This window comes from Cataglyphis hispanica, chromosome 2, assembly GCF_021464435.1.
Source record: "Cataglyphis hispanica isolate Lineage 1 chromosome 2, ULB_Chis1_1.0, whole genome shotgun sequence".
Lineage (NCBI taxonomy): Eukaryota > Metazoa > Arthropoda > Insecta > Hymenoptera > Formicidae > Cataglyphis > Cataglyphis hispanica.
The window spans coordinates 10,035,944-10,056,434 of NC_065955.1; the positions used below are offsets into that span (position 1 = coordinate 10,035,944).

Sequence of the window (20,491 nt, forward strand, 5' to 3'; positions counted from 1 at the left end):
AGAGTTAAAATGGCCAGGTCATTTCACTTCCCGTTACATAAAACGCAATTAAACGCGGTGAGTAGTAATAACGCGACCGAACGAAGGGTGGGAAAAATGAGAGTAATAATACTTTATAGTTCACTGGAGTAATGAACCGGAAACGCGTGATTCCGTGATTCTGCTTTTTTTTATTCCGGTTATTCTATCGTAATTAATAAAATTGACGCTAATCGGTAAAATTGCATGCGGCTGTCCTAATATTGTTTTACGTAACGTACGTTCAACTGAATGTAGATTACATAACGAAAGTGGTTGAACGATCGATTGAAAGAAGCTGGTAGATTTGCTATGGATTACTGTTATTTGTAAAACATTGAATTTGTTTCATTTATCTTTACTTGCATAATGAAATAATCGGAATATTATATCGCGAGATGAGATTATCTCTTGGCTTATTTTTAATTATCATGCTTTTATGCAAAATATTGCTCTTGTATATTTAATTTCACACATAAATAATATATATTTAATTATACTTTGTTTAAAAAACATAAAAGAAGAAAATATAATCAACAAATATTTGATATTTAATGCAGAAAAGAATCAAAATATATGTATTAAAAGATGTATTTAAAAAAGTGATAAATTGAAAAGAGAAAATAAGAAGTATTTCATCACATTGTTCTAATTGCGATATTTAAATCATCGTGTCCCAAAATATTTCACAGCATCTCTACAAAAATGTCATTAATATCCAAATTCAATGTTATCGGCGAATTTGGTTTCATCATTAACGATCTGTCAGTGCGATTGTTCGCCATCCGCGCAAAATATCAAATAAAATTGCATAGCAAAAATTGAACATACGAAAAATAATGGAATATTCGTTATATATCATTCACCTGCAAATTCTGTTTGCTTCGTTTATAAAATTTTACCAACGTAAATGTCAGAAAGCAATTACATCATCTTTTATTACCCAGAATGATTTTGCATAATTATTACCATTTTGGAAAAAAACAAGATATGAACTGTCGCAATTTTTATCTACGTTAGACGAGCTACATTTTTCTTCAGAAAAACGGCAAATATTTTCCAAGGAAAAAGGTTTTATGAATTTACAAAAATCCTAAAAAATCTTAAGAACAATTAGAATTAATTTTTAAAAAATGTTTAAAATGAAAGGCAAAAAAATAGAATACAGTTTCGGCGATGGTTGAGCTTCACTGTCCGGTACAAATAAACTCTTCTCTACGTCATTATGGTAGATCGACCGATCTGGCAGAGTTACGTGGTCGGGAGGATGTGTGAGGGATAAAGCGGTAATGCAAGGGAGAGGGAGATGAACGGACAGATTCGCTAGATAAAAGGTGGGGCGTCCGTGATGGAAAGGCACGAAGACGAGACAGAAAGTCCCGATGCCCGAGTATCTCTTTCTCCGTAGGTCATTTCCTCATGGATAACCCAATTAAAGCGTTTATTTAACGCTCTAACCGCGGTCTATTCTACCTCCTTCTTCTCTTCCTTTTCTTCTCGATATCACTTTCCTACCTACTTTGACAGTGCCAGCTCAGAATACGCGGTGGTTTTGCAAAAGGAAGGATGAGGGCGGAAAAGACGCGGTGAAACAGATACCATGACTTATAGTGGGTGTCGGTAAAAGCGCCTATTTCTGTATCTAGATATTCGAGGCCACATGATCTGAGAGATCTTGCGATTATCGTTGAGCTATAGAATTTTGCGTAAAATGTAACTAGATAATAATAAATTTATCGAATTAATCTTTCTTTCTATTCTTTTTTTAAAATATAATAGTTATATATATATATATATATATATATATATATATATATATATATATATGAAAAACAGAAATGAATAAACTTTTTAATCAAGGGCTTGTCCCTTCAATTCAGGTTATTTAGTACAGTATTTATGTTTAATTAAAGCATGTCGAATAGTAATAATCGCAACATGGCTTTTTTTACGATACTTGCGATTAATCAAGCTGGTGAAACGTACTGTATGTCTCTACAACAAAAACAAACAGCAACCACCAAGAGAATGAGAATACAAATCTATAAGACAGCAGGGGTCGGAGAAGGAGGGGAAGTACCGGCAATCCGCCGATGAGATTACGTCTCGTGCGCGTGTGTAGGTCCACGTGCATATATATATATATATATATATATATCATATACCTTATACTTTATCCAACGCACGCGCGCTCTCGGCGGGCTCGGCAACGCGAATGCGCATTAGCCCGTTCCCCATATTTGTCCAGGGTTACCTGCGGTCGTTGTATCCGAAAACTTTGGCAATAAACTTACGCGGGGGCCTCGAGAGCGAGCGCGAACGCGCGGCGACCTGGCCCTCGATGGCAACGCGCCGCCGCCGCCGCCGCCGCCAGGATAGTTTCACTAGTTGCATAACTCTAATAGGCTGGCCACTGCCGGCTGCTACCACTGCTACACCCGTCGCGCAAGAGGAATTCGCGAATCTATCACGTAACCGTTCAACCGTAGCTTATCAAAAAGAATGTTTCTTTTTTCTTTTCAATCATTGATAAAATTCCGAAATTATTTCGTCACGAATACCTCGTGATAAACGGATGATGGTTTTAACGCATCGCGGAAAAAATAACAGATTATGTAATTTTAATCCGTAAACTTGTCGTATAACTGATTTAATAAGATGCCTGATAACATTTCTTCTTATGCAAAAAGATGCCAAAGATGGCAGATTTTTTTGAAAATTCTGTCTCGATCAAAATACTCGATTTGAATGGATTCTGTCACCATTTCTGCATCTTTATCGCGTTAATTTGGATTTAATGCATTACAAACATTTTTTTTCTACCTGTCGAACCTTTTGCTTGGGATATCACTGCAGTTTCGAATCAAGGCGAGTCGGGTGATTGACCGAAGTCTCTCGGCGCGCATCTATGATTGATAGGTAGTTGATAGTTTCACCAATTGCATACTCAATTTTGTGCCAACTGTCATCATATGAGTCGATAGTTTTGCAATGCAATAAAGTAGCTGATACGATTGGAATTTAAATCGAACAGAGACAGCGATTGAGCTTTCCGAGAGAAAAGATACGATATCAAAATGATTCTTCAATTTATATGAATTGATTGTTTGATAGATTTAAATTAAGTAAAAGAGAAATAATATAAAGTACAGACATACAAATAATATAAAGTACAGATATTTAAAAAAATTGTAGAAATCTATAATAAATATATTCTCTTTTTCTTAGTAATTTTTCTTAGTAATTTTTATTGATAAATAATATGAGCAATTTACAGCTATATCTCGTCAAATAGCAAGTTAATATATTTCATATTTATATCTATAGTTTATACATACAAAGTGCTATAGAAATTTTTCCAAATTTTATTCTATAAAAAATATTAGGTTTACTTTATTTACAATTTGCCTCGAAATAGTCTTCTTTATACAGCCCTGGCTTTATACAGCTACTCCAGCTCTTCTACCATGCTTTAAATTTTCGCTGGAAATTTTTTTGCTATAACATATGAAGTACTCTCTGCGATTCGGCCTCGATCTCTTATACCGTTTCGAAACGTCGCTCTTTGAGCTTCAGTTTCATTTTTGGGAACAAAAAGAAATCACAAAGGGCTAAATATGGCGACGGTGCTCACGAACGTTTTTGCAATTTTTTCAACATTTTCGGAAGTGTTGGTGCGTAGCCGTCCTGTGTTCTTGTCGTCTTCAATCAATATTTGGCTCTTTTTGAAGCGTGCATAATCGAAACACTGTGTACGGCCTAGATCGTCGTCGCCAAAAGCCTGACAGAATCATTTCGAGAGTCTCGGTGGCCGATAGATTCCGAGTTTGATACAAAACTTAGTTAAAACGTTGGTTGAACACGACAAGAGCTCACGGGACGGCTGCGCACCAGCACAACCAGCATTTTCGAAAATATTGAAAAAATTGCAAACATCGTTCGTAGGGATCGTTACCTTTTATGACTTCTTTTTTTTTCAAAAATAAAACTGAAACTCAAAGAGCAACGTTTTGAGACAGTACAAGAGATCGAGACCGAATCGCAGAGGATGTTTTACACGCTTTACACAGCAAAAAACTTTCCAGAGAAAAATTTTAAGCACGGCAGAAGCGCTGGAGTGGCTGTAGTTTTCTCTTAAAGTCACAAGGAGACTATTTCAAAGGAGATGGAGGCAAATTGTAAATAAGACAAGCCTAATATTTTTTATAGAGTATAATCTGGAAAATTTTTAATAGAACTTCATAAAATATTTGTAATTTAAGTAGAAAAATAAATTCTCTAATTTATCTAATTTATATTGTCTTAAAAAAGTGTAATTTAAATATTGTATGCATATATGTTGAATATCATCGTATAGATTCTCAATAGTTATTAACAGCTACTTATGACTATTCCTATCTCACTTTAGACGAGAACGCTCACGCATTTACCGACACATTTATATTCTCACACATGTCGTATTAACTGACTGATAGGATTGCGCAAATGTCATCGAAAAGTTCATGATACAAAGTCACGTTACGAAAATGGCGCGGATCGCGCTGTGTATATACGTCAATGGCTATATGCGAGAGCGAGAGTGTACGAGCGAACGTATCGGTGAATGTTAATGCCAATTCGAACACGCCGGTAATAATAATACAGACGAGCGCGATCGCGACGCAATCCCTCGACGCGCCGCCGCAACTGCCTTTTCTCGGCCGCCCACTCTCATTTGCATCTGCCGCACGCCCGTGGCCGCGAGGCTCGCTAATTAGTAATTGCGATGACCCTTGACCGATGATTCTTAACTTGGAATAACTATGCGACTTGGAATTTAACTTGAAATTCCAAAACTGATATTTTTGCGATTGAAGAATTTTATGTTTACAATTAAAAAAATTAAATCGCTCGATTTTAAAGACTCGATAGAAATATTTGACGATCAAATTTAAGTTTAAATATAAAAAAAATTAATTTGTACAAATTTTGTACTAAAAGGAGGTATATTTACTGAATAATATATTTACTTAAATAAGCCATTTGAAAGGATTAATTGTGCAATCGGAATAAAATGATAGATTTGTTGTTTCACAAAATTGTTTTGCCGAGTTTAACATTTTGATCGGATTATTTGAATAACTTTACATATCTGGCGCAGCTTTTTTCAGGTATTGTCAATTACTGAATTATTTTCTTTATTGCATACGATTGCTTTTGCGGAATGCTGCAAATTTACAGAGGATTTTTCAACTTTTGCAAAAACTTGCGTTTTGTTTAGCATAGCTAATTTAATAAAACATTATCATTAATTACAATAAAAAAAATGTTTTTTTAGATAAAATACCCTTTAATTTAAAAACTGATAAATAATTTGATAAAATCGCAAATTTACCGTAACTAAAGTATGTATGATTTTTACGATAGGAATATGAAATTCGTAAATGAAATAAGCACTTTTTTATGATCTACTATATAATCATTGTGTATCGTTAATTTTACGTAATGCATCATAGCGAATATTTTTTACTCAGTTGTCCTAAAGGATCCGTCTCGTTATTAACCTATTCAGTCAATTTCAATCACCAATGTGGTTACGTCTATTTAATTTGACATTTATTTTCGCGTTCCTTTAAATAGAATTTCACACCGCAAGAATACATTTAAAACAAACTTAGCGACAAACATCATTAGATTGGAGGATTCCGATCGCGACATTTAAATTATGCACTACTACTTTTGCGAAATCTTAACAGAAAAATATTTTATAAAAATAACTCTCTCTCTCTCTCTCTCTCTCTCTCTTTCTATATATATATATATATATATATATATATATATATATATATATATAATTTTAACCCACCATTATATTTTAACATTAGTAATTTTTTTTTCTTTTTTTTTATGTTTGGTTTTTGCTGCATAAATTAAAAGCGCTCCAAAAAATAATAAAAAATGCTATTTCATTGAAATAAACATTTTATATAGATTAGATTTTAGCAATATATACAAAAGAGTTTTTCTCTTAGCGTTTAATATTTTTCAGATGAAGCTCATAAACTGTTGAACATTGTTCGCAATGATTCTATTATTTATAGGGATTACAAATGTACAAAATGAAAGCGTTCCCATATCTTAAAGCATTACTGATAAACATATAATTAGAGTAGAGTACATCAAAGTCTCTTAAGATTTAGATCTGCTGGAGGATACATCGTATATAATTTTTGTATTGAAAAATAATATAAAATATTAATATAAAAAATAAACATTTTATATTTATTTTATATTGAGAAAAAATATACATTAAACTATATTCAAAAATATATAATTTTATTACATTATATAATAAAATATAATAAACTTATTATTGCTGTGTAATAATAATAAAAACAAAAATTATATAATTAATCATAAAAATAATTTTATAGTTTTTCTTTCAGTGAAGTACAAATATATATTTAAAAATTCATTGTATATATTTTATTTGTCATTAAAATATTATTCGTATTTTTGTTATTTTAGAGTACAAATAAGTATGGATTCTTATTAAAATTTATTAAAATTTAGTGTTTCACTACATTTCAAGAATATAAAATCTTTTCTCTTATATTTTATCTTTTTTCTTATTTTTCTTTATCTTTTTCTTATTTATCTTATAAAAAATTGCAGACCTCATGATAATTATGCACATTATATTTCATTGTACCCGTATCGTAGCAAACGAATACCATACACGTATATTGTATATCTGTATAAATTCTAACAAGGTCAGGAGCTAGATATCGATAGTATATGCTCTTTGATTCATCGCAATTGCATTTCCAATATGATGTGAGACTATATCCATTTTAATATGGAAATTCTTCGTAAATATGAAAAATTGTAGATATAATAAAAGCATAAAGAAATAGTTTATTTTTTCTTTGCAAATTTCCATTTTATGTAATGGTTAAATTAGAATTCTTTATAAGAATTATTGTTTGTTTTCAATATAGTCTTGTTAAATGTGATGGTTATATTTATACACGTATATTATGATTGTGCATATTTACAAAAATATTTTAACATAATTTTTATAAATACGAAAACAGCAACCTGCAACTATTTTTAAATAATTTTTTTTATTAGGAAATTATTAGAAGGTATTAACAATCTATTTCTCTCTCTCTCTCTCTCTCTCTCTCTCTCTCTCTCTCTTTCTTCCTTCTCTCTGTATTTTTATGTTAATAGTATATATAATATACATATACATATAATAATAATAATGATAATAATAATAATATTTCTTTATATATAATGTTTGCTATACATGATTTATATATATGCACATAATGCATATGACCGAACCCATTCACCGATGCTGTCATACTTTATCTAACTTGCATCTTCGAGATGTTGCAATCAGTCATTTCTTATATTTTATATCGCGAGAGTGGAATAAACATGAGACGTGTACTTGGCATGATGTCTTGATCTCATTTTACCTTGTAGCATTTAGTGCAACACGAAGACGACGACATTCCAGAATCGATTGATATGATATCGATATAAAAAGAAAATAAATCGATTCACATTTTGCACTTGCAGTCTTGTGTAATTTCGCAAATTATTGTAGATTGAAGACATATAAACCAATTTAGAAAATCTATCTGCAGCTTGTGTAATAAAATAATCTACGTTTTGCATTATAGAAATAGTACAAGTGAAAAACTACATTTATTTCAGCTTGATGTAGCAAGGATATTATTTACCCAATATCATAGATTTAATAGACTACTTTTCGTTTAGGAATAGTTTGAAAAATAATTTTTCGAGATAAAAAATATTGGACTTTAATGCGAGAAAACATTAATCGTCGTTTAATTTTCGATTTTTGATATTCTATATCTCAGTATTTTATATCGTTTTAATTATATGTATATTCGTGAGCATTAGAGATCAACAAAATTAAATTAAAGGAAATTAAAGGAAGAATGAGCTTTCATTGTTTAATATATTGCATCTCTTTTATTATTATTTGCTATTTATTATGTTTTTGCGGTTATTTGCAGAATGTCTTCAAATTTAATTTGCGGAAAAACCTTTTAATATTATAATTATTTACAAGTTATAAATTGTTCTCCGATACTTTCATCAAGAAAAAATCGATTCCAAAGTGGTCCCAAATGAATAGTCTGTATACAGTCTATAGGAATAGTCTATAATACAATATATCTTATAATACATAAAAAAATATATATATATATATATATATATATATATATATATATATATATAATATATACATAAATATGTACATACATAAGAAAATAAATTATAAAATTAATTATTATAAACAGATGGATTTTCTACACTTTATGCGAACTTTTCTTTGATCTTTCTACGATATCGGAACACGATGTTCGACGGTACGTGACAACTCTTTCCCATACGCACCGCCGCGTACATACACGCGTTTTTTGCAACAAGCGTGCGCACGGCCGTGCGTTCCGCTTGCCAGCGTTAAGAGAGCAAACGATTCACCTCTCGTGGCCTAAATAAACAACCGAGAATACATCGACCCGAACGTAAGCCTAGCCGCCACTCCGGTCGGAAAGTCGTCGTCGACTGCGCGCGTTAACACGATGGACGCGCTGACAGATTCGATGCTGCCGCATCGTCGCGTCCGATGAAGCAATGCAGCAATACCCGACGGTAATCGACAACCGGAAGGATCCGACGCGATGAGAGTCGTACAAATTATTATGTTTCCGACAAAGATTTAATTCGGTGATTTCGATGAATTCTTCAAGATACGTATCATAGATACAAAAGTGCTGATTGAACGCAATTGACGCGAGATATATTTTTTTGCATGTGCAATTTTAGAAAATCATCATTTATATTGATTTTGATCACGCTTAATCTTTTGTTTCTTAAAATATCATAATATTAAAAGATTACTTTTCGGAAGTAAGTAATTATTGAATTATTGTAAAATGTCACCGATGTGATTTAAATTGACGTTATTGTACCATTTTTTATTCGTGTAGAATGGCTATAAGTAAAATGTTATCTATACACGAAGTAGAAGAGATAACAGCGCTGGAAACTTTGACATGAATATGCATGCAAGCACATGCATATTGGATAGTTTCACTGATATTTTTGATGTTAAATATTTACGTGCGCACACACATCCACGTGTTGAACTTAAATTAATAAAAGTTTATGTAAAGACTAGAATTTTTACATTAAAAATGAACTTAAATTAATAAAAGTGTATAAAAACTAGAATTTTCATATTAAAATTTATCGCTAAATTTATTCAGGCGTCTGAAAATTTTAATTTTAATTATTTATATAAATGATAATAATTTAAAAATTCGAACTGTATAACGTAATACTAAAAAATTGTGATTTTTACAGAATAACATCATAATAAAGAAATTAATGCAAAAGATAATATTGTAATGAATTAATATATAATGTGTTAATGTATTTTGTTTTAATATATAATGTGAATATATATATATATATATATATATATATATATATATATATATTTTTTCTATTTCTTTATTGTTGCTATTGTGATAAAATTTTAGATTTATAATAACACAGTAAGGATTTACGTTCATTTTATTCAAAAAAATAATTAAAAATTAACAATAGTGTCATTAATTCATTGAAATGTGCAAAGAATATCGTTTTTCTCCGCGCTGCGTAGTTTGTTGCGTAAGCTATTCGGACATAGAAAGCGCCGCTGGCATTAAACTTCGCTATCGTTCTCGTACGTCTATTTTTCCGCCTACTTTTACGAGGTATCGGTGAATTTTTGCTTGGCCTACTTCGTCTTATCGCGCACTACTGTAGGAGGACTATGTCGGACTCGGTCGGATAATTTGTGCCCTCTCCCTTACTCGACCGCCGCCGTCGCCGCCTCGTCATCTACGCCTTGTCATTGAAAGTGTTCAAGATCTAGTGCAGAACGCAACTGCATATTGTGGTGATGGTGCTGCTGCTGCTGCTAGTTGCACACGCCACGCAAAATGTCTCCCACGAGATTATTATTGATTACCATGGCTCGTACGATGGCTCGATTGCTCTTTGCGCCTTCATTCCGATTGAAAGTCTGAATTTTTACTTAATCGGATAAAGCAAACACTTTCGTAATATGCCAAACAACATGTGAATTTGTCGGGAGCGCAATGATTGTTACATTTAATGTAAAATCAATTTTAAAATATTAACATAATAAATAAAATAAAATGATAAAATAAATGAAAACAATTGTATCGCGTACTATTTCTCTCAACATTTACATTGTATTTATATATATTTAACAAATATATAATTAAAATATATAATAAATATAAATAAAATATATAATAAATATAATCAGAATATAAATATATATATATATTTATATATATATATATATATATATATATATATTTATATTCTAATTATATTTATTATATATTTTATTATGTATATACAGAATTATTTTTGATAAAATAATTCTTTGGTTTTCGGTTAAATATAAAAGCTAACGCAAATAGAATTGCTTCGCTTGAAATTGTCGTAAAATATCAGCCTGAATGTCGTAATGGGTAATCCGCCATACCGAATTATATTTCTTACAATGTAGAGCAGGCGGGTGATAAAATCTTGGGCTTCGTGCTAGAAACCTTAAAGTGGATTATGTAACGATGTCTTTACATGCATGATTTTTTCAAAGTTATACGAAAAATTAAAAAATCGTTACATGTCACGAAAGAAAAATGAAAATGAAGTTGCTGATATTTCATCATTTTTATGATCAAATATGATTCTTGTTGTTTATTAAATAAATGTCAAGTTAAATTGAAGACTAAAACCAAATATCTCTAAAGTACTATTTCTACGATGGCAGAGTCGTATAAAATAAGTACCTTTATGGGGTATTATTTGCTGAACAAATTACTTAACACATTTTTTATTACATTATATGAAGAGGAAATAATCATTTCACATTATGCGAAATTAGAAATATATTACTTTGAATCTATAGTATATCTAAAAAGCACATATATAAAGGAAAGTTAAAGGAATTTAAATCTTTATATGTTTTTATTCAGGACTTATTTATACAAATGATAGCGATAGCCAAATATTTTTATTAGTTTTTTATTATTAATATTTTCATTCTATTTCATTTCAGATTATTACAAAATATATATTACATAAAATAATTGATATAAAGATAGGAAAGAGATTTTTTCTTAATTAAATTAGAGATATATATTAATTTATATGCTCCAATTGTGAAACGCATTTTATATATTCTAAGCTCCTTCTAGCTATTGCGTATTTTCTAAAACTTTATTATTATTCAAATAATGTTGCGTCAATTTACGGCGTTTGTTTTGTCGGATCCTGTTTATTCGCGGATGTGCGGATGCGTCGCCCGGAATTTCCGACTTTGGAGTGCGACTTATTCCGCGAAATTACGTAACATTTAACGTAAAGAAAAGCGCAACTTGACTGTGACCTACAGTGAGTGGCAAGTACGCGCGGAATCCTTGTCTGCCTTCTTTAAGTCGCCGAGAAACGGCGCCGACCTCAGTGCCAGGGGTATGGCATGCATATACATCGAGGCTATCCCCGGCAACGACTCCTGGAACGAAACTCCTATTCGCTATAGGTGAACGTTGTTTTTTTTTTTTCTTCTATCGCGGGAGCGTGCGCGCGCGAGCGTACGATTCAAGGATTCCAAACGTCGTCTGACCCAGATCTTCGTTAAACTTCGACCGTGCAAGTTGCAGCCGCGTAAACAGGTCAGCTGTAGCACGACAATTTGTCGTTACTCCGGGTAAAATAAGAACGAAAAATATATCATATATATAATCATAAATGCAACGACGTAGAAAACTCGCACAACATCTTGATCGTCATCCCTCGAAATTTAATTATTCGATAACCCGTTTATAAATTGTTACAATTTTTTTTTAGAATATCTTTTTTTTTTCATTTCTGAATTAATACCAATTTAACTTTTCAACATAGGCTTCTGACTACAATTATATATATATATATATATTAATTATATATTAATTAATATATATTATATATTAATTAATAATAAAAATATTCAACATATAAAACAATTATAATATATAATATATATTTACTTCTTATATATTCTTTAATTATAAAAATTCAGAGTACAATTGGTGTCGGAGTCATTAGTTAGTTTTTTCAAAGTTAATTTTTTATTTCATGACTTTTTATACACACATATCTCACGTACGTAATAAACATCGTATTCTTATACGGGTTCTAGATTGAAAATGCGCCGCGTTTGTGTGTCGTGCAGGATATTTCGCAAACGGGATGCCTACATACCAACGGTGAGACTTTATTCCTCGAGTAACTTGCGCGAGGACTTTGTGTGCGCATAGCACAAGTTCCTCGTCCGTCACACGTTGTAAATCAGCGGCAACAAGGTTGTCTTTTTTTTTCTACTTCTTACGAGTCCACCTTGCGCACGAGCAGTGACTCCTTGCCTTGTGCGCAATTGTGAATCATCGCGTAATATCCTCCGACCTTACTCGATTGGAGGAAAACGAAACATCTTGCAGTCAATAACTAAAAGCTTTACACACAGATTTTTAGATTTTCTTGCATATTGTGTGACATATATTTATATGTTATAAAAACGTGTAAAAATATTTTAATACATGATTAATACTTATATATGTTTAATATAAATAAAAATACTTATTCTAACATCTTACAATAATATAATATTTAAAAAATATGTGTTATTACAACAAAGAAATTTATAAATTTATAAATACCTCTTTGCAAATGACGATAAATCTTTGTAAATTACACGCACGCAAGACAGTCATGTGAAATTCTCGTTTAAATAATAATTTTAAAGAAACTGCAGGCTCATCAAACGCGAATAAAACTCGGCCATTAATAACTAGACGCAATGCAATGTAGCAGTCCCTCATGTATATTTAATAGTCGTTCCTTGAACAATGCGGCAAATACTCATTGTCGATACGTTTATGACTACATTAACAATCGCGATACCGCGCAATTGACAGTTAATGCGATCTCATGTTACGCAATGCTGATTATAAACACAGATGACGAAAAAAAAATCTCTGACGCCGTGAGGTGATCGTGAAAAAAGAATTCCACTCTCTATCAATCGACAATCTTCGTCATCCGCATCGCCGCTTTCCACCACGAGCTCGCACGAAGAAGTTCTCTCCGTCAATCGAGTCGCAAGTAGAGCGTGCACATTGTGCACGAGAGAGGACCCTTTGGCTCGCGTTGGCCAAGGATCCCTTCGTGTGAACTCTCTGAAAGCTCCGAGCTTTGCACTCGTTACGTGTCGATAGACGATATATCGGCTTTTTATGCCTTTAATAATAGAAACTCAGAGTATATAATCTCGACCTCAGAATAATTAGAATGTTTTCTTTTTTTATAATTTATTTTTATAATTTTACAATTTGTTATGATTTATATTCTTATATAAACCTCAAAGATGATAAAGAAGGCATTCTTCCGATGTTATATTTTTTTTAATTTAAAATATTATGAACGAAACATTAACCGGAAAATATTATAGTAGAATAATATAGTTATATTAAAAATAAAAACAAAAGATTTCTTGATCGTCAAAGACTTTATATATCGTTTATTGTTCTAGTCTTGGCTTTTTGGTTTTACAGTTATATGTGTAATATTACTAATAAAAAAAAATAATAAAAAATCGAAGAGATATAAAATTCTAAAATATCTCGACAAGATAAACAGAAAAAATATTTAAACTTATAATATTATTTTATATTTGTAAGCTTATTATTTAATGCCTTATTTTTGTAATAATTAATTAATATTTTCATTTTTGGATTTTAAGCTGGCTTCAACTGGGACATTCGCAGCCCCGATTACGAGGTTAACATTCGCCAATGACCCTTTCGTTTCAAGCTTAGGGAGAATTTAACTACTCCTAGAATCCGGACAATCAATTTCATCTCTGGCGAGTCTCTATCGTATCTCTATCGTATCTCTATCGTTTCGAGGGAGTATGTATGTATGTATGTATGTATGTATGTATGTACGTATGTATGTATGTATGTATGTATGTATGTATGTATGTATGTATGTATGTATGTATGTATGTATGTATGTATGTATGTATGTATGTATGTATGTATGTATGTATGTACGTATGTATGTATGTATGTATGTATGTATGTATGTATGTATGTATGTATGTATGTATGTATGCATGCATGCATGCATGCATGCATGTATGTATGTATGTATGTATGTATGTATGTATGTATGTATGTATGTATGTATGTATGTATGTATGTATGTATGTATGTATGTATGTATGTATGTATGTATGTATGTATGTGTGTATGTATGTATGTATGTATGTATACACGTAATGTGCACGCACGTAATATAATCGAACATCGCGACGCGCAAGGAGGGATCGGAACTGCCGCCTAGAGGTGGAAGGGAATAGGGGAGAGAAAGAGGAGGAGGGCTAGGTAGTGTAGTGTAGTATCGGTCATTACCTCCGTCGCGTAACTGGGTCAGTCGTCACATAGCGCCTCTCTCGGTTCGCTCACACCGCCTGCACGTTTTGCAGCGTTCTCTCTCTCTCTCTCTCTCTCTCTCTCTCTCTCTCTCTGTCTCTCCTCTTCTCTCTCCATCCTTCCTCTCTTGCTCGCTCACTTTTACCACACGCGACTCTCTCACTCTCGCATACCCGCGCAACGCACTTCACGCACGTTTTCCTGCTGCTTTCCAACCTGCCCTCTCCCTCCTTCCCCCTTGCCCTTCTGACACTCCCCCTGACGCCCTCATCGGTCAAAACCTTCCGCACGATTCTCAAAGCGGCCCGAGGGAAGTCAGACCTTGGATCCGAGAGAAGCACCGGTTGTGCGGAAAGTATACATCTTCCCTCGCAGCATCCGCGCGCAACTCGTGTACTTTATCATCGCCGAAAGATGCAGTTTTGAGATTGTACTCGTTTTTCGAAGAGAGGAAAGAAATTCTTATGATCTTGAAGGGCTTTCAAATCCAAAAGATAATTATCGTGATTGCGATAACGCAGAAAAAATTACGAATTAATCTCTGCGTTGAGATTATTGCACAGGATTGATCAGCTGACAATAACGCGCACGAGATATTCGTATAATACAAGAGGTTTCACAAAGAGAGCTTCGATAAAAATTCTTGTGTTATGAATATCATTTTATATCAATATAATAATAAATAAAAAATAGATATTGTTTGGCATTAATAATTTTATTATCGAGAGAATTGATTGTATGAAACAAATTATTGCTTGTGTTGCTTTTCATGTAACACAAATGTCATAGCAGAGATGATGTTAAATTTATATTTAAAGTTATATTTAAAGTATTTGATTTATTTAAATGTAAGTTAAATTTTTTAGATGCATCTTTTACAGTTTTATAATGTTATTTATATCTGTAATAATTGAAAAAGCAAACTAGCTTATTTACTTGATATGTTATATTATAATAAATTAATTTTAGTTTAGCTACTCTATTTATATTTATTAGCGAACTGTTTTAGGATCTTTTTTTGGAATAAATTATTTGGAATTCTGTCAGATTTTTTATTAAAAATTATGTGTAAACATTTTTATGAAAAGCACGCATGTGTTATAAATTTATATCATGTTGGTAAATTTACTATCATGTAATAGAAGAAGAATGTAATCATTGAGTGAGCTCTATCAGTTTATTTTATCATAAGAATTTTATTATATATATTTTGCGCATTTTTTTATTTTGCAAATCTGACATATGAGAATTATTTTTGCTCGACTAATGCAAAAATGCAATTATTTTATGTGTACAAGTATAAAAGTTATATACTTTACACTTATTTGGTATTTATTACAGTTTATTAATTTTTGATAACAATAAATATTTAAAAGATCTTTTAAAAAATTATTTAATACAATTGTTTGTTTGTAAATAGAAGAGAAATTGAGATCTAATGTAGAAATTTATAAATACTTCTAGAAATTTATAAAGGTTTTTGTTTATATTACTATTAACACATTTTGCGAGCGTTTTTAACAATGAATTCGGGACAAGACGGGCGCAAAAGTTTTAAAAGCATTTACGTTCGATGTTTTGCCAAAAGTGCACGTTTTGCAGATTTTAGAAACATCTCGCTGGAAAATGTTTCTCACGTTTCAATTGTTTGATGCATATAGTTGTCGAAAATAGAATTGATTAAAATTTTGCAATTTTGCGGTTACGACTTGTTGAATAAACAAATTAATTGTGTGATGAAAAGTAAAATATAATTCTAAAATTTATTTTTTATAAAACAATTATCGAAATTGTAGATGTAATTGTAGACAGTATTTTTAGAAATTAAAATATCTTTTACATTGAGACCATGACCTATACTGATATATTCTAAACAAATAACAACAGTAATTAACTCGTTGAAGTTTGGCGAGAAAATTTAAAATATCTACATATATATGTGATGTGTGTGTGTAAAAATTAAAACTCACCAGTACGATGCGCAGTGACAGAGTTGTAGTAGTACACAGCGCTGATCTGTAAGATACAAATATATCCAAATTATGTATACAAAACAGTGCCCAAAATAATATTATTTGAAACAATAATTATTGCGCGCGATAGTTTTTTTTTTAATTTGATTTTTAAAGATATTTAATTTAAAAACTTATATAATTTCCGAGACAAAATTAGAAATATTAACTTTTATCAAGTATAAGATAAATAAGTCTAATTTTATTTTAAAAATCTAAATAATTATAAAAACTTTAAGAGAGTTGAAAAAATATGTATATACATATAAATATTATTATAAATATTTTACTGTAAATATTTTAAAAATTTAAATAAAAGTCTAATATATTTTATATAAATTATATTAGACATATAAAGTAAAGTAAATCATTATTGTAGAGATAAAAGAGCAATTAAATTTGAAATTAATAAATAATAAAAAAATTATATAAATTCTGCTTATCTCCTGATTGCTCCGCCATTGTTTGACATATGTCTGGATTTTCTCCTCTCTTATTCGTCTATTCCTGTTCCTTCAGGATATTCACAAGAAACTCTAAAATACGATTAATTACGATCACGCGCATACTAAGAATACGACAATCGCACGACATCCTTTACACGACATTCTCGTTAATCGCGATGCGTACTTTATTATGTTGTGACGGGAGAATAACGTGAAAAAATTATTCGCTGCGATGCTATCTTTATCGCTAACGCTAAATAATATATGCTTTTAATAATATAATAATATATGCTGTATTTTAAAATAACTTTTCTCTATCTAGTAATACATCATATAAGCGAATAAATATAAGAGTTAAAAATAAATATCCGAATGTATGATATCTGAAAATGTGTCACCATTTTGTTGACTACTCACGCAAAAGATCTTGATAAATAGAATCAACCACGTAACACATGTTTACAAACCATTGATGCCGAATTCTTACGCAGACAAGTATTAAAATAGTATGACTGATTTACTTAATTAAATGTCTCATAATGCCGTACGATTTGGAATCATTCCAATTTATATTTCAGACTTTCGTTAATAATCGAATATTTGAAAATAAAATATGCAATATCTTGATACTGTGCAATATCACGCGAATCGAATTAATTGCTAATTAAGAGATGATAATCATGGGCCAGTAATTGTTAATTGTAATGCCAGCGCCAGACTATGCGTGATTCGCGATTTATGGATAGTATAAAGAAATTTAATTGGTAGAATTTGGCGAATCTTCCATCTGCATTAATCTGCATAAATTATAAACGAATTGCACATGGCATAAGAATTTGTATGGAATAATCAATAATTTGATTTTTTCTACCACTTACCATTTACGCGATCGTATTTCCATGCAATCGTGCGAGTAGTCAAGAACAAAACAATTATGTTTTCAGTGTCACATTCGGCAGATATTTATCTTCAATTTTAGTTGTTAGATTTATTCATTTGATAGCCCAAGATAGTAAAGTAGCATTAAAATGCAAGAATATATTACTTGTTAATAAAATATTTAACCTAGGCTAATAACAAAGGTAGTATCGTGACAAGTGAAATGTAAATTTCATCATACAATTCTGAAATTATCGCATAGATATCGTAGTTTTTCCGTAGTTATTCTCCTGTCATAACATAATAAAGTACGCGTTGCGTGCAATTACCATCGAGAGTGTCATATAAAAAGCCGCGCGATTGTCGTATTTTGGCGATTAATGCGCGCATGATCGCAAGTAACAATGTTTTCGCAAATATGTGAATACCATGAAAAAACGAAAGACGAATAAAAAAGAGGAGGAGACGACACGATCATACAGTAAGCAGAATTTATAATTTACTTATTGCTCATTTATCTCTACAATAATGATTTATTTTACTTTGTGCAATATAATGCATATAAAACATTATATAGATCTTTTATTTCAAAATTTTAAAAATATTTTTAATAATATATTAATATAATAATTGATGTTTATATATATATAATATTTCAACATTTTGCTTAAGAAATTTAGAATATATTTATATTACTCTTATATAAAAATTAAATATTTATTTATCACATTTTATAAAAGCTTATATATACTATAAAAGAATTTTTTTTTAATTACATAATTGTTTTCATATTAAATATTTATTTAGAAGATGAAACCCATTTTACACGCAATAATTATTTTTTCGTAATAATTATTTTGAGCACCTTGCTTTATATATACATAATTTGAATATATTTGCATGGAATATATTTTTATAGATCAACCTTGTGTACAACAATTCTGCTATTGCGCATCATATCGGTGAGTTAATATTCTGTAACAATTTAATAATTTGATATGTGTATAAAGTATCTTTTATGACCATTTCTGCAAGTTTGTTTAATATTACTAAATTGTTATTTTTCGCTTCAAGAACATTTCAAACTTCAACGATATCTGTGTAGTTACATTTTTTTATTCCTATTATTAAGTATGCTACAATTTCTTGTGTCGTAAACACGTGTAGCTTCTGAAGAAACAGCACCGTCACCTTGCATAATCCACATGTGACGCGTTTGACTTAACACTCCCTCGCATGATTTACTATCCATAAGTCATTAATAATAATAACAATAATAATAATAATAATAATATCTATAATACATGAATATAGAGTAATAAAATATATCACTGATATTGTAATACTTATCATGAGTTATATTTAACTATGTTCAAAATTTTCATTGTTATGAATTTTTATAAAAATCCACTAAGCTACAATTTGATAATAGATACTTGAAATATTATATTGCTTAAATATTGTTTATGAAAATTTCACAAAAGTGTAATAGACGGATTGCAGCGTGAAGAATGTATCCATAGTTCACCGAATCAATGATCAAAATTTAAATGCATCATGCACGCATGCACGTGAAACGGATGGCCCATGTGACACGTACTCGCGAAGATTCGCCAAGAAACATGCGCTCGGCGCATTTCGTTATGCAACCAGCCGATCGAAGGACAATCCGGTGCACAGTTTGCGATAGTAATTATGTTCCACAAGCGGAAGAGCGGATCGTTGACAAGTGAGGGGAAGGGATGAGGGGAGGGGGTGCGCACTGCCGCCGGCTAGGGGGAAAACCGGCTAAGGGGGCGAATGCAGGCAGAATGGGAGGAGCACCGTGGACTAATTCGCGGTGGCATTAGCATTTGCCGTATGAGTAGGTATCGGAATAGTAATAATAGTAACGACATAGCGCGTACGATCGACAGAGATAATCAAATCCTAGATCGAGAGATTCTGCAGAATTATTTTTTACGCAAAAATTGGAAATTGTCTTTATGAATTAAGTGTTTTACAGATTAATCCGATATCTCAAAGTGTGAGATTTATATTTTTATCATTTCTTTGTTTACTTTTCATAAGGAGTGGAATCCACAAGTCATGCGCGCGAAAATATATATCAATGAGTTATTTATTTTGATGTAACCGAGAGTAAATTTGAACGCGAATCGCGATTTTTGAAAAGATATAAACTTTCTATACGACGTTCGTGCTAAATAAATTGAAGCGGGATAAACTGGATATGTCAATATGATTGCATGCTTATCTTCGATCGAGAGTAACCCGAAAATCTTCGAAGGATATGTTGCAAGAATGGGTTACATTTTAGAATCTGGTCGATTGTTTATATTCTTCAATGAGATGCCGATGTTGTCCACGATCTTTTTTCTCCTAATTATTCATTCACTAAGATCTAAGAATTCTTTTTTTAAAGATCCCGCATGTTAAAAAAGAATTGTAACGTATAAAAATTGTATCAAAATTAAGTACAGTATGCACATTTCTAAAACTCTGCTCGTTGTAGGTAATTAAAGCAGTATTCTAGTATGCTAAGAAATCGTTG

The 20,491-nt window shown here is 31.2% G+C and overlaps 2 protein-coding genes across 8 annotated transcripts in view; one reads left to right on the plus strand and one right to left on the minus strand.

Annotated features, from left to right (window-relative positions):
* The window catches only part of LOC126859139 (hormone receptor 4-like), a 165,571-nt gene that overhangs the window by 86,475 nt on the left and 58,605 nt on the right, over window positions 1–20,491 (minus strand). For 3 of the 7 annotated variants that reach the window (XM_050610148.1, XM_050610147.1, XM_050610155.1), the window contains exon 3: window positions 16,574–16,619. The exons of 3 other annotated variants lie outside the window; for them this stretch is intronic. In XM_050610148.1, the coding sequence (XP_050466105.1) occupies window positions 16,574–16,619 (46 nt within the window). Of the gene's footprint in view, window positions 1–16,573; window positions 16,620–20,491 lie in introns of those variants that run through there. One more of the 7 variants, XM_050610152.1, reaches the window with a different exon arrangement.
* Window positions 1–20,491, plus strand: part of LOC126859169 (uncharacterized) — a 131,658-nt gene that overhangs the window by 75,169 nt on the left and 35,998 nt on the right. The gene's annotated exons all lie outside the window — the stretch shown is intronic.